The sequence below is a fragment of the Malus domestica genome, chromosome 15, assembly GCF_042453785.1.
Source record: "Malus domestica chromosome 15, GDT2T_hap1".
NCBI classification, from domain to species: domain Eukaryota; kingdom Viridiplantae; phylum Streptophyta; class Magnoliopsida; order Rosales; family Rosaceae; genus Malus; species Malus domestica.
Window position 1 is genome coordinate 35715221 of NC_091675.1, and position 14401 is coordinate 35729621.

A 14401-nucleotide genomic window follows, 5' to 3' on the forward strand; every position below is an offset into this window, starting at 1 on the left:
CTGCTCTAAAACTAGCCCAATATAGCTGAATTTAATTTTTGGAATATTCTGAACACTTCTCCAGAAGGCCACGAACCCATCTGATGTCATCCTGGGCTCCAAAAACGCAATTTAAGCCAAAAAACGTCATTTTCCAGCACTGCGCATCGCTCCTTTATTTTATCGTCAAAAAATAACTGCTTGGTGGAAAAATCCCAAATTTTGACAAGATCAAGATAATTGACTCATGAACGTCCTCCAACTGGAATTACTCCAAAATTCATCCATTTGTTCCTGTTTTGCTCCAGAGGAAGTCGAAAGTCCTATATTGAAAATACAATTCAAAGTATCAAAATTCTTCCACAATATTAACCAAAATATACTAAGATTAGGGTAAAATATATAATATAAAATCTACTCATCAGTGACCACACAAAACAGGGGGACATGGGAGGGCAAACAATCCTTGTCCTTATACAAGAGGGTGAGAGAGAGAGAGAGGGATGGGAGAAAGAGAGAAAATAATGACTCCGGTGTTTGTGGGAGTTGTGTTTCACCTCCTTGCCTTATGCTTTTATTTATACTAATCATGATAGATTTTATTATCTTCAAACCCCATTAAGATAGCTACTTTAAATTTACACAACCACATTCATAAATAAACATAAATCGCAACAAGAACTACTTTTATTAGAACAAAATTATTGCCCGATGTGAATTGCTTGCAATTCCTAAACGCTTTGGAGGTGCGTGCCTAAGTTACATTATGTCCTTAGGTTACTCAAAAGTACGCTACTCATGATGTATTCCTTTTTTCTTACTGTATCCTCTTATGTCAATAATACAATATTAGGATTTTTTTTTTTAAATATCATATGAACTTATATTCCTTTTCAATTTATCATATAAACTAAAATCTTATACGATTCGTCAAACCAACTTTTCGAAATCATTAATTTGTTACTTCACCTTAACTCCGTTAAGTTTTTCATTCAAAATAACTTATGTTTAGAGTTATTTCAGACATTTCAACATCTCACTCTTCTAGTATATTGCTTTCGATAAAAATAATTCTAGGGTTTCTCAAAAAATATAAAAAGGAGGTTGATCTGGTATAAGAGGATCTGAGGGTTTGTCGTTCAGAAAAAGGTATTGACTTGCATTCTCTTTTGTGTGTTCCAAAGCGAAGATGACAAAATTACTGGGGAGCCCTTCAATTTATGATAAAGTTGGATGATATTCTTTATGAAATGTCCAAAATAACTTTGAACACAAGTCATTTGCACATGACTTATTTTAGAAGGAAAACTTTATAAAGTTAAGGTGAGATGATAAATTAATGATTTTGAAATGCTAGTATGACAAATTGTTTAATATTTTAGTTCATATGACAATTACAGTCTCTACCTTAATAGAAATATATGTATAAATTTTTCTCTGCATGTCATGGCATTATTTGCACCGGATTCATCTATGGAGGCAGATTGTCTGCCCTCCTGTTTGGGTGCCTTTCCCATCCTCTCATATTTGCCCCTCCTATTTGTGCAGTTACAGCTAAACCACGTCAAGATTTTATATTCTTATTGCTTTTTGCTTTATTATCTCTATATAAAAATTAATATAAAATGTTGACGTGACTTAACCGTGACCACACAAAATAAGAGAAGATAAGAATGACATTCAAACAGGAGGTTAGACAATCTGCCTCCTTCATCTATACCTCTTCATACGAGATGTCACATATTTGTACCATGAAGTTCTCGACACGTTATACGAACATCTCTCTCCTTCTGATGCGCTCCTGTTTGACCAATTAAACCCCAAACAAAACCCAATCAAACGCCTAAACGAATCTTGAAGAAAAAAAAACGCCTAAGCGAATACCCTCTCCACATTTAGAGGCAGCCAGCTCCCGGTGGGGCCACTCACACCCTCTCCACCGTTTGATTCTCGCCACGTGTCTCCACAGACACCTGTATTTTTACTTTAGCTGGCGTTTGGTGGTGTTCTCTCCGAACGTGGAAGCTGCTTTCACTTTCATATCAAATTATTAAATTGTTAAATTTGTTATTAACAATTTAATATTCTATCATATGCTTTGAACGAACATTGCTTTCAAGCGTTTGCTTAGGATATGTAGCTTTAATTCAGACATTTTTTTGCACACAAATCCCTGTATCTTGAGATATTTACAATACGGTCCAATATATTTTCAATTGTAGATTTACATTGTCACTACTTCTTCATCGAATACAAAACTTTAACTTAAACTTATGGTATATTTACTTAAAATTGAAAAGTCATGAATGAGGAGAGAGCGGAAAAAACAAACATCCATTTAGTAAAATTTTGAGCTACACCACACAAAACAATTTTGACATGAAAGAGCATGTTTTTGCTAACTAGTGAGCTACATAATTACAATGTATAGGAATATGATTTCACTAAAACGAACTCAACTGATCTGCATCCAACTCTCCTCTTGTGATTGCAAATTTTTTAAAAAGCTTTGAGAATCAGACTGAATCATGATAGAAGAGAACATAGCTTCAACTAACATCTGCAATCTATATATAACAACATAATTTCGACATTATTTGGAGAGGCACCAGTGCCAAGAGGAGGGTTCATTGTCGCCACTGTAGTTTCCCGCTATGATTATATCAAATCTAAGATACATTGAGACCCTTCTCCTAAAAGTAAATTTATGATGTTGTTTTACCTGTTATTGGAGCAAGTGGTTAAAGAGCTTTTTCTACTTGTGGTATTGTGGAAAAGACCCTTTAACCACTTAAAATGTGCTTTATAAAGAGGAAAATGTCTTCAACTTATGTATGCATATGTCATTTCCTCCACATAAAGAATAATGGTTTCTCTATTTAAGAATGAAGATGTGAAGAACCTATACATCAAATTTTTAAGGGAGTTTTAACGAAAAGCCCGTGGTACTGTTCACTTTAATGAAAAACCACATTTTTACACTAAAAAGTCAAACTTGGTACTATTTACTTTACCCTTTATTTTGTCAACTCAAAGTTTTCAAGCTCTTTTCATTAGTTTTCTTAATTTTTAATTCAATCAATTCAACCTCTAGAAACAGAAAAATATTTGAAGGTTCTTAGAATTGTTGTTTCCTGCTGTTTGGGGTGACCCACGATCTTTCCTCTGTTTGAATTTGAATAATTTTATTTTTAAAAAGAAAGAAAAAAGAAAAGGCTATATAAGAAGGAAGTAGGGGCTGCGTGAAAGAAAGATGTCATAGGAAGTAAATGAGAGACTTAGAGTGTTGTAAGGCAAGGAAAGAATCCATTTAATAAAATTGTTCACCAGCAGCAACAGCAAGGAAGGGAAGCTCCTTCCTTCCTTGCAGTTTCTCAAGGGACCTAAATTCTCCATATAAATTGCAAGGGTTTGTTGAAGGGCATCAACTGAGAACTTTTGACCTTAAAAAAAGCTGCAAAAAATGGGAGTTGGAGGAACATTGGAGTACTTGTCTGATCTGGTGAACAACAGTGGCCACAAACACAAAAAGAAGAAGCAATTACAGACAGTGGAGCTCAAAGTCAGGATGGACTGTGATGGCTGTGAGCTTAAGGTCAAGAATGCCCTCTCTTCCTTAACTGGTATGTTCTTTTTCTGCCTATCTGTTTTCCTAGTTTATGTCACAAATTACAAATGTCATCAAACTTTGGGGTAAGTCGAAAATTGCAAACTTTGGGCTGATAAAAAATGTTGTATGTTGAATGTTGAGCAGGAGTTAAATCTGTGGAGATAAACAGAAAGCAACAGAAGGTGAGTGTGACTGGGTATGTTGAACCAAACAAAGTGCTGAAGAAGGCAAAGTCAACAGGGAAGAGGGCAGAGATATGGCCTTATGTGCCCTACAACTTAGTGGCACAGCCCTACATTGCCCAGGCTTATGACAAGAAGGCACCTCCTGGTTATGTCAGAAATGTGGACAACAATCCCTCCTCCACTGGGACTGTCACAAAATATGAAGACCCTTACACCACCATGTTCAGTGATGACAACCCTAATGCCTGCTCTATCATGTAGTACCATAACTTGCAAGCATCTTCTCTTGATCAGTTAATTAGTCTCCTAGCTAGCTAGCTTCCAAGTCTCCCCTCTTCTTTTTTTCAATGTTGTATTTTTTGTTTTTGTTTTCCTTTTATATGGGAATTATCAGGAATTAGAGGGGGGGGGGGGTTTGATTTCATCCTGCCATCTTTCGTACTCGGAAAAGGTCTTGTAGTTCAAATGGTTAAAAACATTTTCTTAGTATCCAAGCCACATATGTTAAATTATGCTCACCTCTAGTATTGCTCATATAAAAATTAAACAAAAAAGGGGGTCTTTTATCAATACAATGTGGTTTTTTGGTCAAATATAGAATGTGGTTATCATTTTAGTTGGTGTGCTTAAAGTTGAACACAACGCACAAAGCCAAAACCAACCTAAATTAATTAAGTTAATGTGGTTTTTTAAATGAGTTGGTGGGCTTAGATTACGAACACAGTCCAAAACCAACCAAAATCAAGTAGGACAAGTGAGGACGTTTGAGATTTTATATACATAATGGACCAAGTGGAGCAGCGTAGCTAGCTGAAATAGACACGGCAATTTTACAAGAGAGGATTTCTACGCTCCTTAGAGTACTTCAACCCTGTCTGCCATTGCTCAAACAATGGCAGCCCAACGACAGTTATTATTTTCTTTATATATTCCTTTGCACTACCCTCCCTGTTAATCAACACTGGGACAAGGAACAGAAAAAAGCAGAAGAGTGCAGGAGGACAAAAGGGGGAGTGAAAATTGTTGAAGAATGCAATCCCACATCGGAAACTTGACTTGATATATTACTACATATAATTGAATATTTGCATTACAAATAGCACTGAAGCCTTTTGACATAAAATCCAATGTCTTTTAGGTTGTCTAGATTGTTTTTAGTACTGATCCGCAAATCCGACTCTAAAATCTTAACAAAAAAAATCACTTCTCTAGTATAATATGTTGTTTATTTTAAGTTACCTAAACAAGGCACTTGAAAAAGTAGTAGAAAAGCAGTTTTGGGTAGATTGGTAATTTTCCTATTTAAAGTTAGTTTTGGTGAAACTAGTTGGGTTGCTATGAGGTAGCCATCATGGAAGCTTTATTTTGTTTTGGTTTTGGTGTCGAGCGGCTGCATGATGTTTACTGTTTCTTCTGGCTTTGCTTGTTCACAGCTGTATTGGAACCCCCAAACTAAACTAGTTAGTTAGTGCTAGCTGGTTACCGTATCATGTATTCGAAGGTGGTGGATATTCTCCTATTTAAAGTTAGGGCTCTGTTATTGCCTGTTGTTAGGGTTTATACTGTGTAGCTCCAATGAAAACGAGCATTTAGCCTTACAATCAAACCCGAGTTCAATCTCGACCTTTCCCACATGTATCCAAGACGGAGTTGAGTTCGAACCTCTTTCCCGTATTCTTATGTGAAAAACAATAAATGAACATGGTATTAAAAAATAGGGTGAACTGTTAATTTAGTCCATAAATTATCATCTGAATGAAAATTAGGTCTTTAAGCTATTTTTTTATTATAGAAAGATCAGTCATTGGATTATAAAAATCTGTCAATTACATCCCTAATATTAGATTTGAAGGTACTATATTAATTTTCTGTCAATGTAAATCACGTTACTTACATGTGATACACATTGGTGGGTAGATTGGTAATTTTCCATAAAGAAATAGTGTGTAGAGTTAACTTTGGAGAGTAAATTAGACGTTAGGTTTGCAAACTATATGAAGTGTTAAGGGCTTATAGGTGAGAAAATGACGGTATTACACTCTAAAGGGTGTCAAGTTACTTAAGTTGACGAAAAAATGGATAAAATAGTTTTGAATATAATGGTATGGATGAAATTAGTAATTTTTAATTAATTTAGGGACTTATTTTACTAAAAAAATAATTCAAAGACCCAATTTTTACTAAAGTGATAGTTCAAAGACTAAATCGACACATCACCCTAAAAAATATGTCACATATTACAACCAAACACTAGGCCCTCTTCCTTGCACAGGAGGACCATCAACATCCATATATAATGTGCAAAAGTATAAAGTAAAAAGTGTAGGCTCCTACTACTACAAGTATTCAAAACAATTGGCACCAACGTTACAATATTATTCAAATCCATTGGGTTGGGTTCCAGAAAGAGGGTAAAGGAAATTGGCAAGGAAAGCAGATCCTTCTTTTTGGTTACTCAACCGATGAACCGAACATGTAGAACAAATAAGGAATCACCTTTCTCGCTTTCTTTCTTTTCTTTCTTTCCCTTTTAACCTTTTAACATTTTCCACTTTCTTTCTGTATCCTTTCTCCGATCCAGAGGAAGCGTAAAAACATTTTCATACGCATACATACCTAGAGCTACATAAAAGCAACCCCACCTCATAATTTCCTCTCAAACTCATTTAGTTTCCCTCCAATGCTGAAATTAAATCAAATTAGTTATAAGAATCTAAGCTCTAATCGCAACTTGTTGCTAATTAAGCATAATCACAACCCTATTTACTAAGCGCGACATTTGTATGTCAAGACCAACCAAAATTAACATACGTGATGTACTTTTATAAAAACTTTAATCTAATGGCATGTTAATTAATTTGTAAGCTCCCTCCCTCTTAATATAGATAATATCATTTGTTAAAATAAAAAAAATAAAAAAAAGGCCGATTGGAATGGATTGGAGAACTATAACTGATAGGAGCATATTTACAAGACTTTGTTATCTTATTTCTTTGCATTTACTTAGTTAATTTCCATTTATTATAGTAATTTAAGTTATTTTCATATTATTGGAGGTCCAGTTGGTAAATATGATAATACATAGTCAAATGGAGCAATTTGGAGCAATTTTGGACTTGAATTGAATAACATGCGTGGATAGCATATGGGCTAGATATTTCTAGTGTTTAAAAGGCGTTACACATGTGCTAAAATATAGAGAAATTAAAGTTGAGGCTTGGAAGACAAGGAATTACACAAGAAAGAGGAATCCTAGCTGGAGAAAAACACTATCTTATCATATCTTATCTCCAGCTGCAAGGAAGAATCCTAATCACATTCCAACACTCTCCACCTATTTCTTAGAGTCCTAAAATAATTCAAAACGCCTAATCCCTTTCCTCCTTGGATTCAGCCGTGCCCTATATATATATGAAGTGTCTTGCAACGTTTCAGAGGTGTGCCGCACCTACCATTCATCCATTGAAGTTACTGGAATTTTCAGAGTTCTTTCTCTCTTTGTTTTAAGTTTCAATGTTTATTTTAGATTGCTTTTCAGTTATGATGAACATGTGTAACTAAGTTTCTTTTTAGCTAGAGGTGAATTCGAAGCCATGATCATATATTTTATATAAATTGATTACATCCAATTATTGTTTCATAAAACATGAATGCGATTTACTTATTTGCTTTATAGAAAACTTATTCTTGTATGTTTATTAAGGATGCATACTTAGTTTGCATGCAAAGATTTGATACTAGAATACAAGGAAATTTCACCTAATCGTTATGAACTTATATTTGTAAATGGTAAAAGTTAGTAGTCATGATTGAGTTAAGTAAATTATTGGTAGGAGTATCATGCTTTTCATAGTTACGATTATTTTGTCAATGCTTATGATTTTCACATAATTTAATAATCTTCGAGATGTATCTCTATCATGCCTTTCATAGTTAGGGAACTTAAGAAGAATAATTTGCTTGCATCGCTATGTCCAATTCAATGAACTTAGGAAAATCTGAGAGTTAATTAGTGATGTATGCAGTTAATTTGGGGCATTGTCATTCTTGGTTTATAGGAAGAATAACTAGAAATCGATTTGTATGCATATGATTCATGTGTGGAGAAGAATCCTTTAGCTATCATTTCATCCATATTTCATTCACAACTTAATTTATTTGCTGCCATTTACTTATGTTTTAATTAAATTCGTCCAAAGTCCCCCCAATTATTGTTTTGTTGTTAGTTTAATTTAGTTTTCAGTTTGTTAAGTTTAATTTGTGTTGGTTAGTATCCCTTCTAATCCCCGAAATAGAACGATCCCTACTTACTCGTACTACAATTGCATAATTTATAGGGTTTAATTTGTGTTCTACCACATCAAATTTTGGCGTTGTTGCCGGGGATTAGCAAAATTGCTAATCTTCCCCTTTGTTGCTGTTTGTGTCTTTTCTTTTGTTTCCAATTTTGTTTTGTCTTCTTTTGTTTTAGGCACTAGTTTATGTCTCAAAGTTCTCAACCTATTCGTGAGAATATATTAGAATTTGACGACGATTTTGAACAAACTTTGAAAAAGAAGAGGAAGCAGCCAGAATTCAATTCACCTAGTTCTAGTTCCGAATCCGAATTTGAAGTTGAAACTGAAATGGAACTGGAAGAAGAACAAGACATGGCGGTTGACAATCGAACAATCAAGGAAATTTCAGCCTTGGGATTGGACAATGCTATTCCCTTTTGCATTCAATACCCTATGGCAGTTCAAGGCAAAACTGATGAGTTTGCTGAAATTAAAAGCAACATTTTCATTTGCATACATAGCTAGAGCTACATAAAAGCAACCCCACCTCATAATTTATTCTCAAACTCATTTAATTTCCCTCCAATGCTGAAATTAAATCAAATTAGTTATAAGAATCTAAGCTCTAATCGCAACTTCTTGCTAATTAAGCATAATCACAACCCTATTTACTAAGCGTGACATTTGTATGTCAAGACCGATCAAAATTAACATACGTGATGTACTTTTATAAAAGCTTTAATCTAACGGCATGTTGATTAATTTGTAAGCCCCCTCCTCCTTAATATAAATAATATCCTTTGTTAAAAAAAAAAATACAAAGCAGATTGGAGAACTATAACCTATATATCCAACGATACAAGTAGAAATTACGACTGAGAAAGATGAGCTCGAAAATGATGTCTGTCAGAGATGTAAAGTTAAATTTGAGTATAAAGGCACAAAGCGCCCACAGTATATAGCATAGAAGGGTAAAGTAGGAAAAAGTGAGAAGTGAGAACTACATATTCCCAAAGTAAGTTACTGATTGATCAAGTCAGCTCTTTGGCTGTCAAGCACATTGCTGTATTGCTATATCATGTACAGAATTTACCAACCGGAAATGAAAAACAACCAGATTGTTGTAGGGGAAGTCATTTCTCCACACACCCTTTTGATCTTCTGCACTTCTCTATTTAATTATGTCTGTTGATTCACTTATCATTCATTCGATCCAATTGCTAAAAAGAAAAAAGAAAAAAAGGGTGTGCAAGAGGCCAAAAGCGGAGTGCAGAAATTACTCTCCTAAATCCTAAACTGTGGCAGTACTCCAAGACAATCATGTTATGCCATTCATTTAACTTTCGACCTAGAGTTGGCACGTGCTTTTGCCTCTTTAATAAAGGTGACCAGAACAGTGTCAGCAATGAGAGAGCAGCTAAGCTAAGCAGTGAGGTCCTTCTCCAAACTTTCGGACTTATAAACCCTAGGCAAATTTAGATATTCAAGACAAAAGCTATGGTCTCAGCAGCAACATATCTCTACATAGTAAACCGATCCAAAAGATTTGGCTGAACATCTTTTATAAAACTTACTTTTGTAGTTATACGCAAATTAGGTACAAGCCATTATTTCCAAGTGTTTCGATCACATAAGATAAGTATGTTCATTAATACGAATCGTCCCATGTTCCACAAAGGTAAACCTATATACATAAAATGTAAGGTAGAATGCAGAATGAAATAGGTAGGGCGATACCAACGCGGATGGGATCGATACATCTCCATTTAGCAAGCCAAGCGTAGAAAAAGAAGGCGCACCATTATATGTATGACTCTGAATTCCTGCCTCGGCTTGTATTTAACAATGGAAGCTTAGTATCAGGAAGTCGGGAGATGCAAGGATCTAATGGCGTGTTCTATCTATTTGCCCGGCAATGCTCTATTTCCCGAGTAGATGCCAACAAAATTAATATCGTAGACAAGAGTAGCATTTCCAGGTATATTGCAGTCACCTATAAAAGATGCATATATGTTAGTTTCTGATAGTTTCCAAGACTCAAAACGACTGACTGTATGTTTAAAATATTTTAGTTTTTACCTTAAGGTCTAGGAATAAATTAGCAAGCCTCAGATTTTGAGAAACTGTAGCATACATCATCATTATACCATCGATATAAGTAACTGTACTTGACATCCAGTTTTTACTTTTCTAAGAAATTACGGTAGCAGATATCGACAAGAGTTTTGTCCTGCAAAGTTAACTGATCGCATATACCAAGTATTTCCACACGTACACAGATAGTGAGGATGATAGTGATTCAATGATGTCTTTTGTAAGATCATAGAAAGTTTCAAGTTTCTGATGATGATTTTGGTTGACGACAACAGTCGTAAACCATAATCATGGAAGACTAAAGAATCAAGATAGTTTCAAATATAAAGGAAACTCACCTGAGAAGCATCCTGCAGGTTCTGGCCCATATGCTAAATGTGAAGGAATTTTAAGCTTCCGCTTTCCCCCTGTGTGATATTTGATGGTTACGATTTGATTTCTTTTTTTTTTTTTTTTTTTTTTCACAAATGGCAAGAAACATTTAGAAACATAACCAACTTTATCGTCTTACCTATTTGCATTGGAGGCACACCCTCACCCCCTAAAATACCTTGATCCAGTCCCCTAATAACCTGGACACCAGAATATAAGATAAAGGTAAATGGGCATGAATAAATGAAGGTATGGAGGCGGAGACTACACCGAGAGAATCAAAAGAAAAGGAAAACTAAGCATTTCTCAAGTCCACAATTTGATGTACTTCGTTTAGTTTCTTTATTCTACTCTGGTTTCTTAGAGCCCTTGGTTGCTTTGATTTTGACAAATGCAACACGAAAATTGTTTTTGTTTAATTCTTAATCTCTGGACTTGGAATTAGGGGTTAATTCTCCATTTAGTATTATTGCTAATAATTTAGGATGAAAACCTCAAACAAGAAGCTAAGCAAGACTCTTCCTCTCCTATATATTCAACCCCACCATGACGAGCTTGAAAAACTTATGAATAATAAATACAATATATGGATATTGCCATAGTAAAGTGCAATGCTGATTAATACAAGAGGTGAAGAATGTGATAAAATTCTGAAGTATTTTGAAACCCGTTGCAACACATCCATGTGGAAATTGGAAAACACTCAGTATATGTTTATTTCTCATGTTTTCAAGATGTTCTAATACTTAATAATTTATGCGTCATTTTATTTTGCAATTTAGGTATCCCAATATAATTATGTGTGTTATTTTTTAAGCATAAACGACACTTATTTATACAATATATCATAAATTTCTTGAATCCGTCTAGTCCGCCTAGGCCCCGCCTAGCCGCCTAGGGGATAGGCACCAGCCTGTCGCCCGACTAGCGCCTAGCATCTTTTAGAACCTTGATTTAGAGATATCTGAAAAGAAAATGTTTAGTTTGTTTCTGATGCTGCTTTAAAATTGGAGAAATTGAGTGAACATCCAAGCTAGCCAATTAGTGTTTTTACTTTGATATTAGAAAAGGTCATGCCGAGTTTTATTCGACGGGGCTACAATATTGATGGAGGCATCAGGAAACCTTTATCAGCTATTGATAATATCATTCATGATGAGTTTGATTGTGGCCGGAAACATTCTTTATTTCTGATGTTGATTGTGGCCGGAAACATTGCAAACCTTAATAATTAGTTTATTCCAACAATGGGAGAATGATAACAAAGAAAAAATCGAATACACCTTTAGTTAGGACTTCAGAGAATGATTAAAATGCATCTAAGTACGTAAAAGAGGAACAGCCTCAGAACAGAGAATCGGCAATTCATAGAAAGCACATGCAGAAATGTAAGTGTAAGATGACTATCCGGACAGAATTTTCACTAATTCTTGTGGCTTTTATGCTCATTACGCAGTATGATTCTTGATTTAAAAGCTTCAAGTCATCATATAGGAAATAAAAGAGATAATGTTCTCATCTAATGGATACTATAGAATTTTCATACCTTGCCAACACCAATACGCAAAGTTAGAGGTCTGCCTCGTTTGTAGCTACTGTCAAAGACTGTCCCATCAGCGAATCTTGCGGTGTAGTGAATCTGTGTTCGTTAAAACAGACTATTGTATTATTAAGTTGTGTTTGATAGACATATCTCGTAATAACTTCACTTTCAGAAAAAGGAGACATGACTCGGTACCAAGATAAGGTTGTTTATCAATTCATTCAATCATCGAAATCTTGGTATGCCAATTTTGGTCATCCATTGCCTAAATGTGTGCTGCCAAGTTCTGTTTAGTTCTTGCAGACCTAGTGACCTACACACAAGGGAGAATGTTGGCGAGCATTTGACGTTGAGCCTTATTACAATCGTCAAATTTCTCTCTTAACAATTTTGAGTTTTTGGAATCAATCATTTAATTGACAGACCAAGAAAACGGTATCACAAAAGTAGTTGAATAGACCAAAACTGATGCTGCTTGTATATTTGGTATTTTGGTGCAAGTGAGTTGGAATACCTGTGTCTGCCAAGTAATATGGAGAGAATTTCTCCCTGGCAGGTGAGAATAAGTTCATTACAAATTTGGCTGGGGAGAATAAGTTTCGTTTCAACTTCTTCACAAGTGGGAAGAAATGCGAGTATAACCTAATGCTGGGAAGTAAATTCTGTACCAAACAGAGCGTACCTATCTGTTTTGGGTCGATTCACACTAGACCATTAATTTGGTAAGCCATAAAACCAAAGGAACATCAATGGTCACTATATTGAAACAACCAACTTCACTTCTATCTTTCCCAATGTTTTAAATACATATATATATGTATGTGCTTCACAAGACGATATTCTACATTATCCTAAGCAGTGAGGAAAAGGGGATTCGAACTTGGGTGCAATTCGTAATCATATTGTATTTGACACCCATTAACAAGAAGCAAAACTTGTAATTCGAAAGTATACAACAATAAAAAAACCAAAAATTTTGTATGCTTTCTCTTTTGTTGAAATAAAAGACCTGACATAGCGCTGAAGAAAGCAGAAACTGGGAACTCACATTGATGAGCTCACCGCGAGGAGCTTCGACGCCGGGGCCAACTGAAACATCACAGAAACCAAGCCCAGAACGAACAAAGTTCAAGTCACAGAGAGGCTCCCCCACGGTGGCGTAGTACTCAATCCTCGTGGCGTCAGCTTCCAAAGGAGACAATGCCATAATTGAAGATGCTAACAGCCCCATACCCACATCCATTACGGACTTCTTGCTCAAAATATTTGAAAATTTCCAGGAAGATTTGTTTGCATTGTTTGCAGTTGCTGAGAATGAAGAAGATGAACAAGAACAAGTGGAAGTGGGTTTGGAGGAGGAGAGTGAGGTTGCAGGAGGAGGATTAGGGGGTTGAATTTGGGCTAGGGGCTTTGGAGTTGTAAGGATTAGAGTAGAAACCGCCATTTTTATTTATCTTAATTTGATTTTGTAACTCTTATCTGTTCTTGGTCTGGAGGTTTGAGAGCTGAATAACTGCTAACGACTCTTTTCATGAGAGGGAAAGAAGAGTGGATACGATGGGACCTGATTAAGGAACATCTTGGCCGTAAATTTGGATAAGACCCCATCTTGCCTTTTTATTCAGTGAACAGAGTTTTTTTTTTTTTTTTTTTTGAACAAAAGGTATTATCTACATTAAAGAGAACAGATGAGCTTAGTCTCACAATGAATTAGCAATAATATGGTTCAAATTCGTTTTGACGAGAATCAAATCTAAGACCTCTCACTTACAAGTGAAAAGAAATACCACTAAACAGTAGTACTAAGTGACTTCAGTGAATATAATTAAGAGAACATTTCCAATGAGTGAGTTTTGCTTTATGAGGGGTCTCTAGATGCCGTCTCGTTAAAAGTACACGGCTGAATCATAAAAATAAATACACAATACGAGCGGGTTCAAAGTGACTCGCACAACTAGAACGATGTCAATATTGGTCATATATGATTGGCATATTTACAAAGTTATTTGATGTAGTTGTGGAGTAAAAAATAATCCAAAAAATTCAGAAGACACATAAACTTTTTTCCGAAGAAGTCACCCTCATTAAATGGGCAAACCCACAAGTATTCCCAAGCGCAGTTCAACATCCTAGAGGCTTGAGTAGTTAACTACAACATCTCCAAGCTTCCTTGCTCATGGTTTAGAAAGTCAAAAGCATTAAAAATAGAATTAATTACCAAATTTCATCTTTAATATATTCATAATTGAAGATCAACTCAAACAAGTAAAGAATCCTCATCATAATCAATCTAGGATAATTATTTGATAATTCTAAGATATTATCTCCTAATTATACTTCG

General features: G+C 35.2%; 2 protein-coding genes across 2 annotated transcripts; one reads left to right on the forward strand and one right to left on the reverse strand.

Moving 5' to 3' along the window:
- The first annotated feature begins 3222 nt into the window (after positions 1–3222).
- Positions 3223–4268, forward strand: LOC103429595 (heavy metal-associated isoprenylated plant protein 23-like). The gene is made up of 2 exons (XM_008367740.4): positions 3223–3602; positions 3734–4268. The coding sequence occupies exons 1-2, from the start codon at positions 3443–3445 to the stop codon at positions 4033–4035; spliced, it is 462 nt and encodes a 153-aa protein (XP_008365962.1). The 5' UTR covers positions 3223–3442; the 3' UTR covers positions 4036–4268.
- A 5328-nt stretch (positions 4269–9596) lies between these two features.
- LOC103429594 (photosynthetic NDH subunit of lumenal location 4, chloroplastic) lies at positions 9597–13648 on the reverse strand. Its single transcript, XM_070814881.1, has 5 exons — positions 13109–13648; positions 12064–12156; positions 10657–10717; positions 10484–10552; positions 9597–10044 (listed from the first exon to the last, which is right to left on the reverse strand). Exons 1-5 carry the CDS (start codon positions 13502–13504, stop codon positions 9953–9955), a joined length of 711 nt encoding a protein of 236 aa, XP_070670982.1. The 5' UTR covers positions 13505–13648; the 3' UTR covers positions 9597–9952.
- Positions 13649–14401: the final 753 nt, after the last annotated feature.

Coding starts and splice junctions, on each gene's coding strand:
- LOC103429595 (XM_008367740.4), top strand. CDS start 3,443: ATGGGAGTTGGAGGAACATTGGAGTACTTGTCTGATCTGGTGAACAAC. Junction 3,603..3,733: donor TGCCCTCTCTTCCTTAACTG/GTATGTTCTTTT, acceptor AATGTTGAGCAG/GAGTTAAATCTGTGGAGATA.
- LOC103429594 (XM_070814881.1), bottom strand. CDS start 13,504: ATGGCGGTTTCTACTCTAATCCTTACAACTCCAAAGCCCCTAGCCCAA. Junction 10,718..12,063: donor TGCGTATTGGTGTTGGCAAG/GTATGAAAATTC, acceptor TCTGGTGTCCAG/GTTATTAGGGGACTGGATCA. Junction 10,045..10,483: donor ACCTGCAGGATGCTTCTCAG/GTGAGTTTCCTT, acceptor CATCTTTTATAG/GTGACTGCAATATACCTGGA.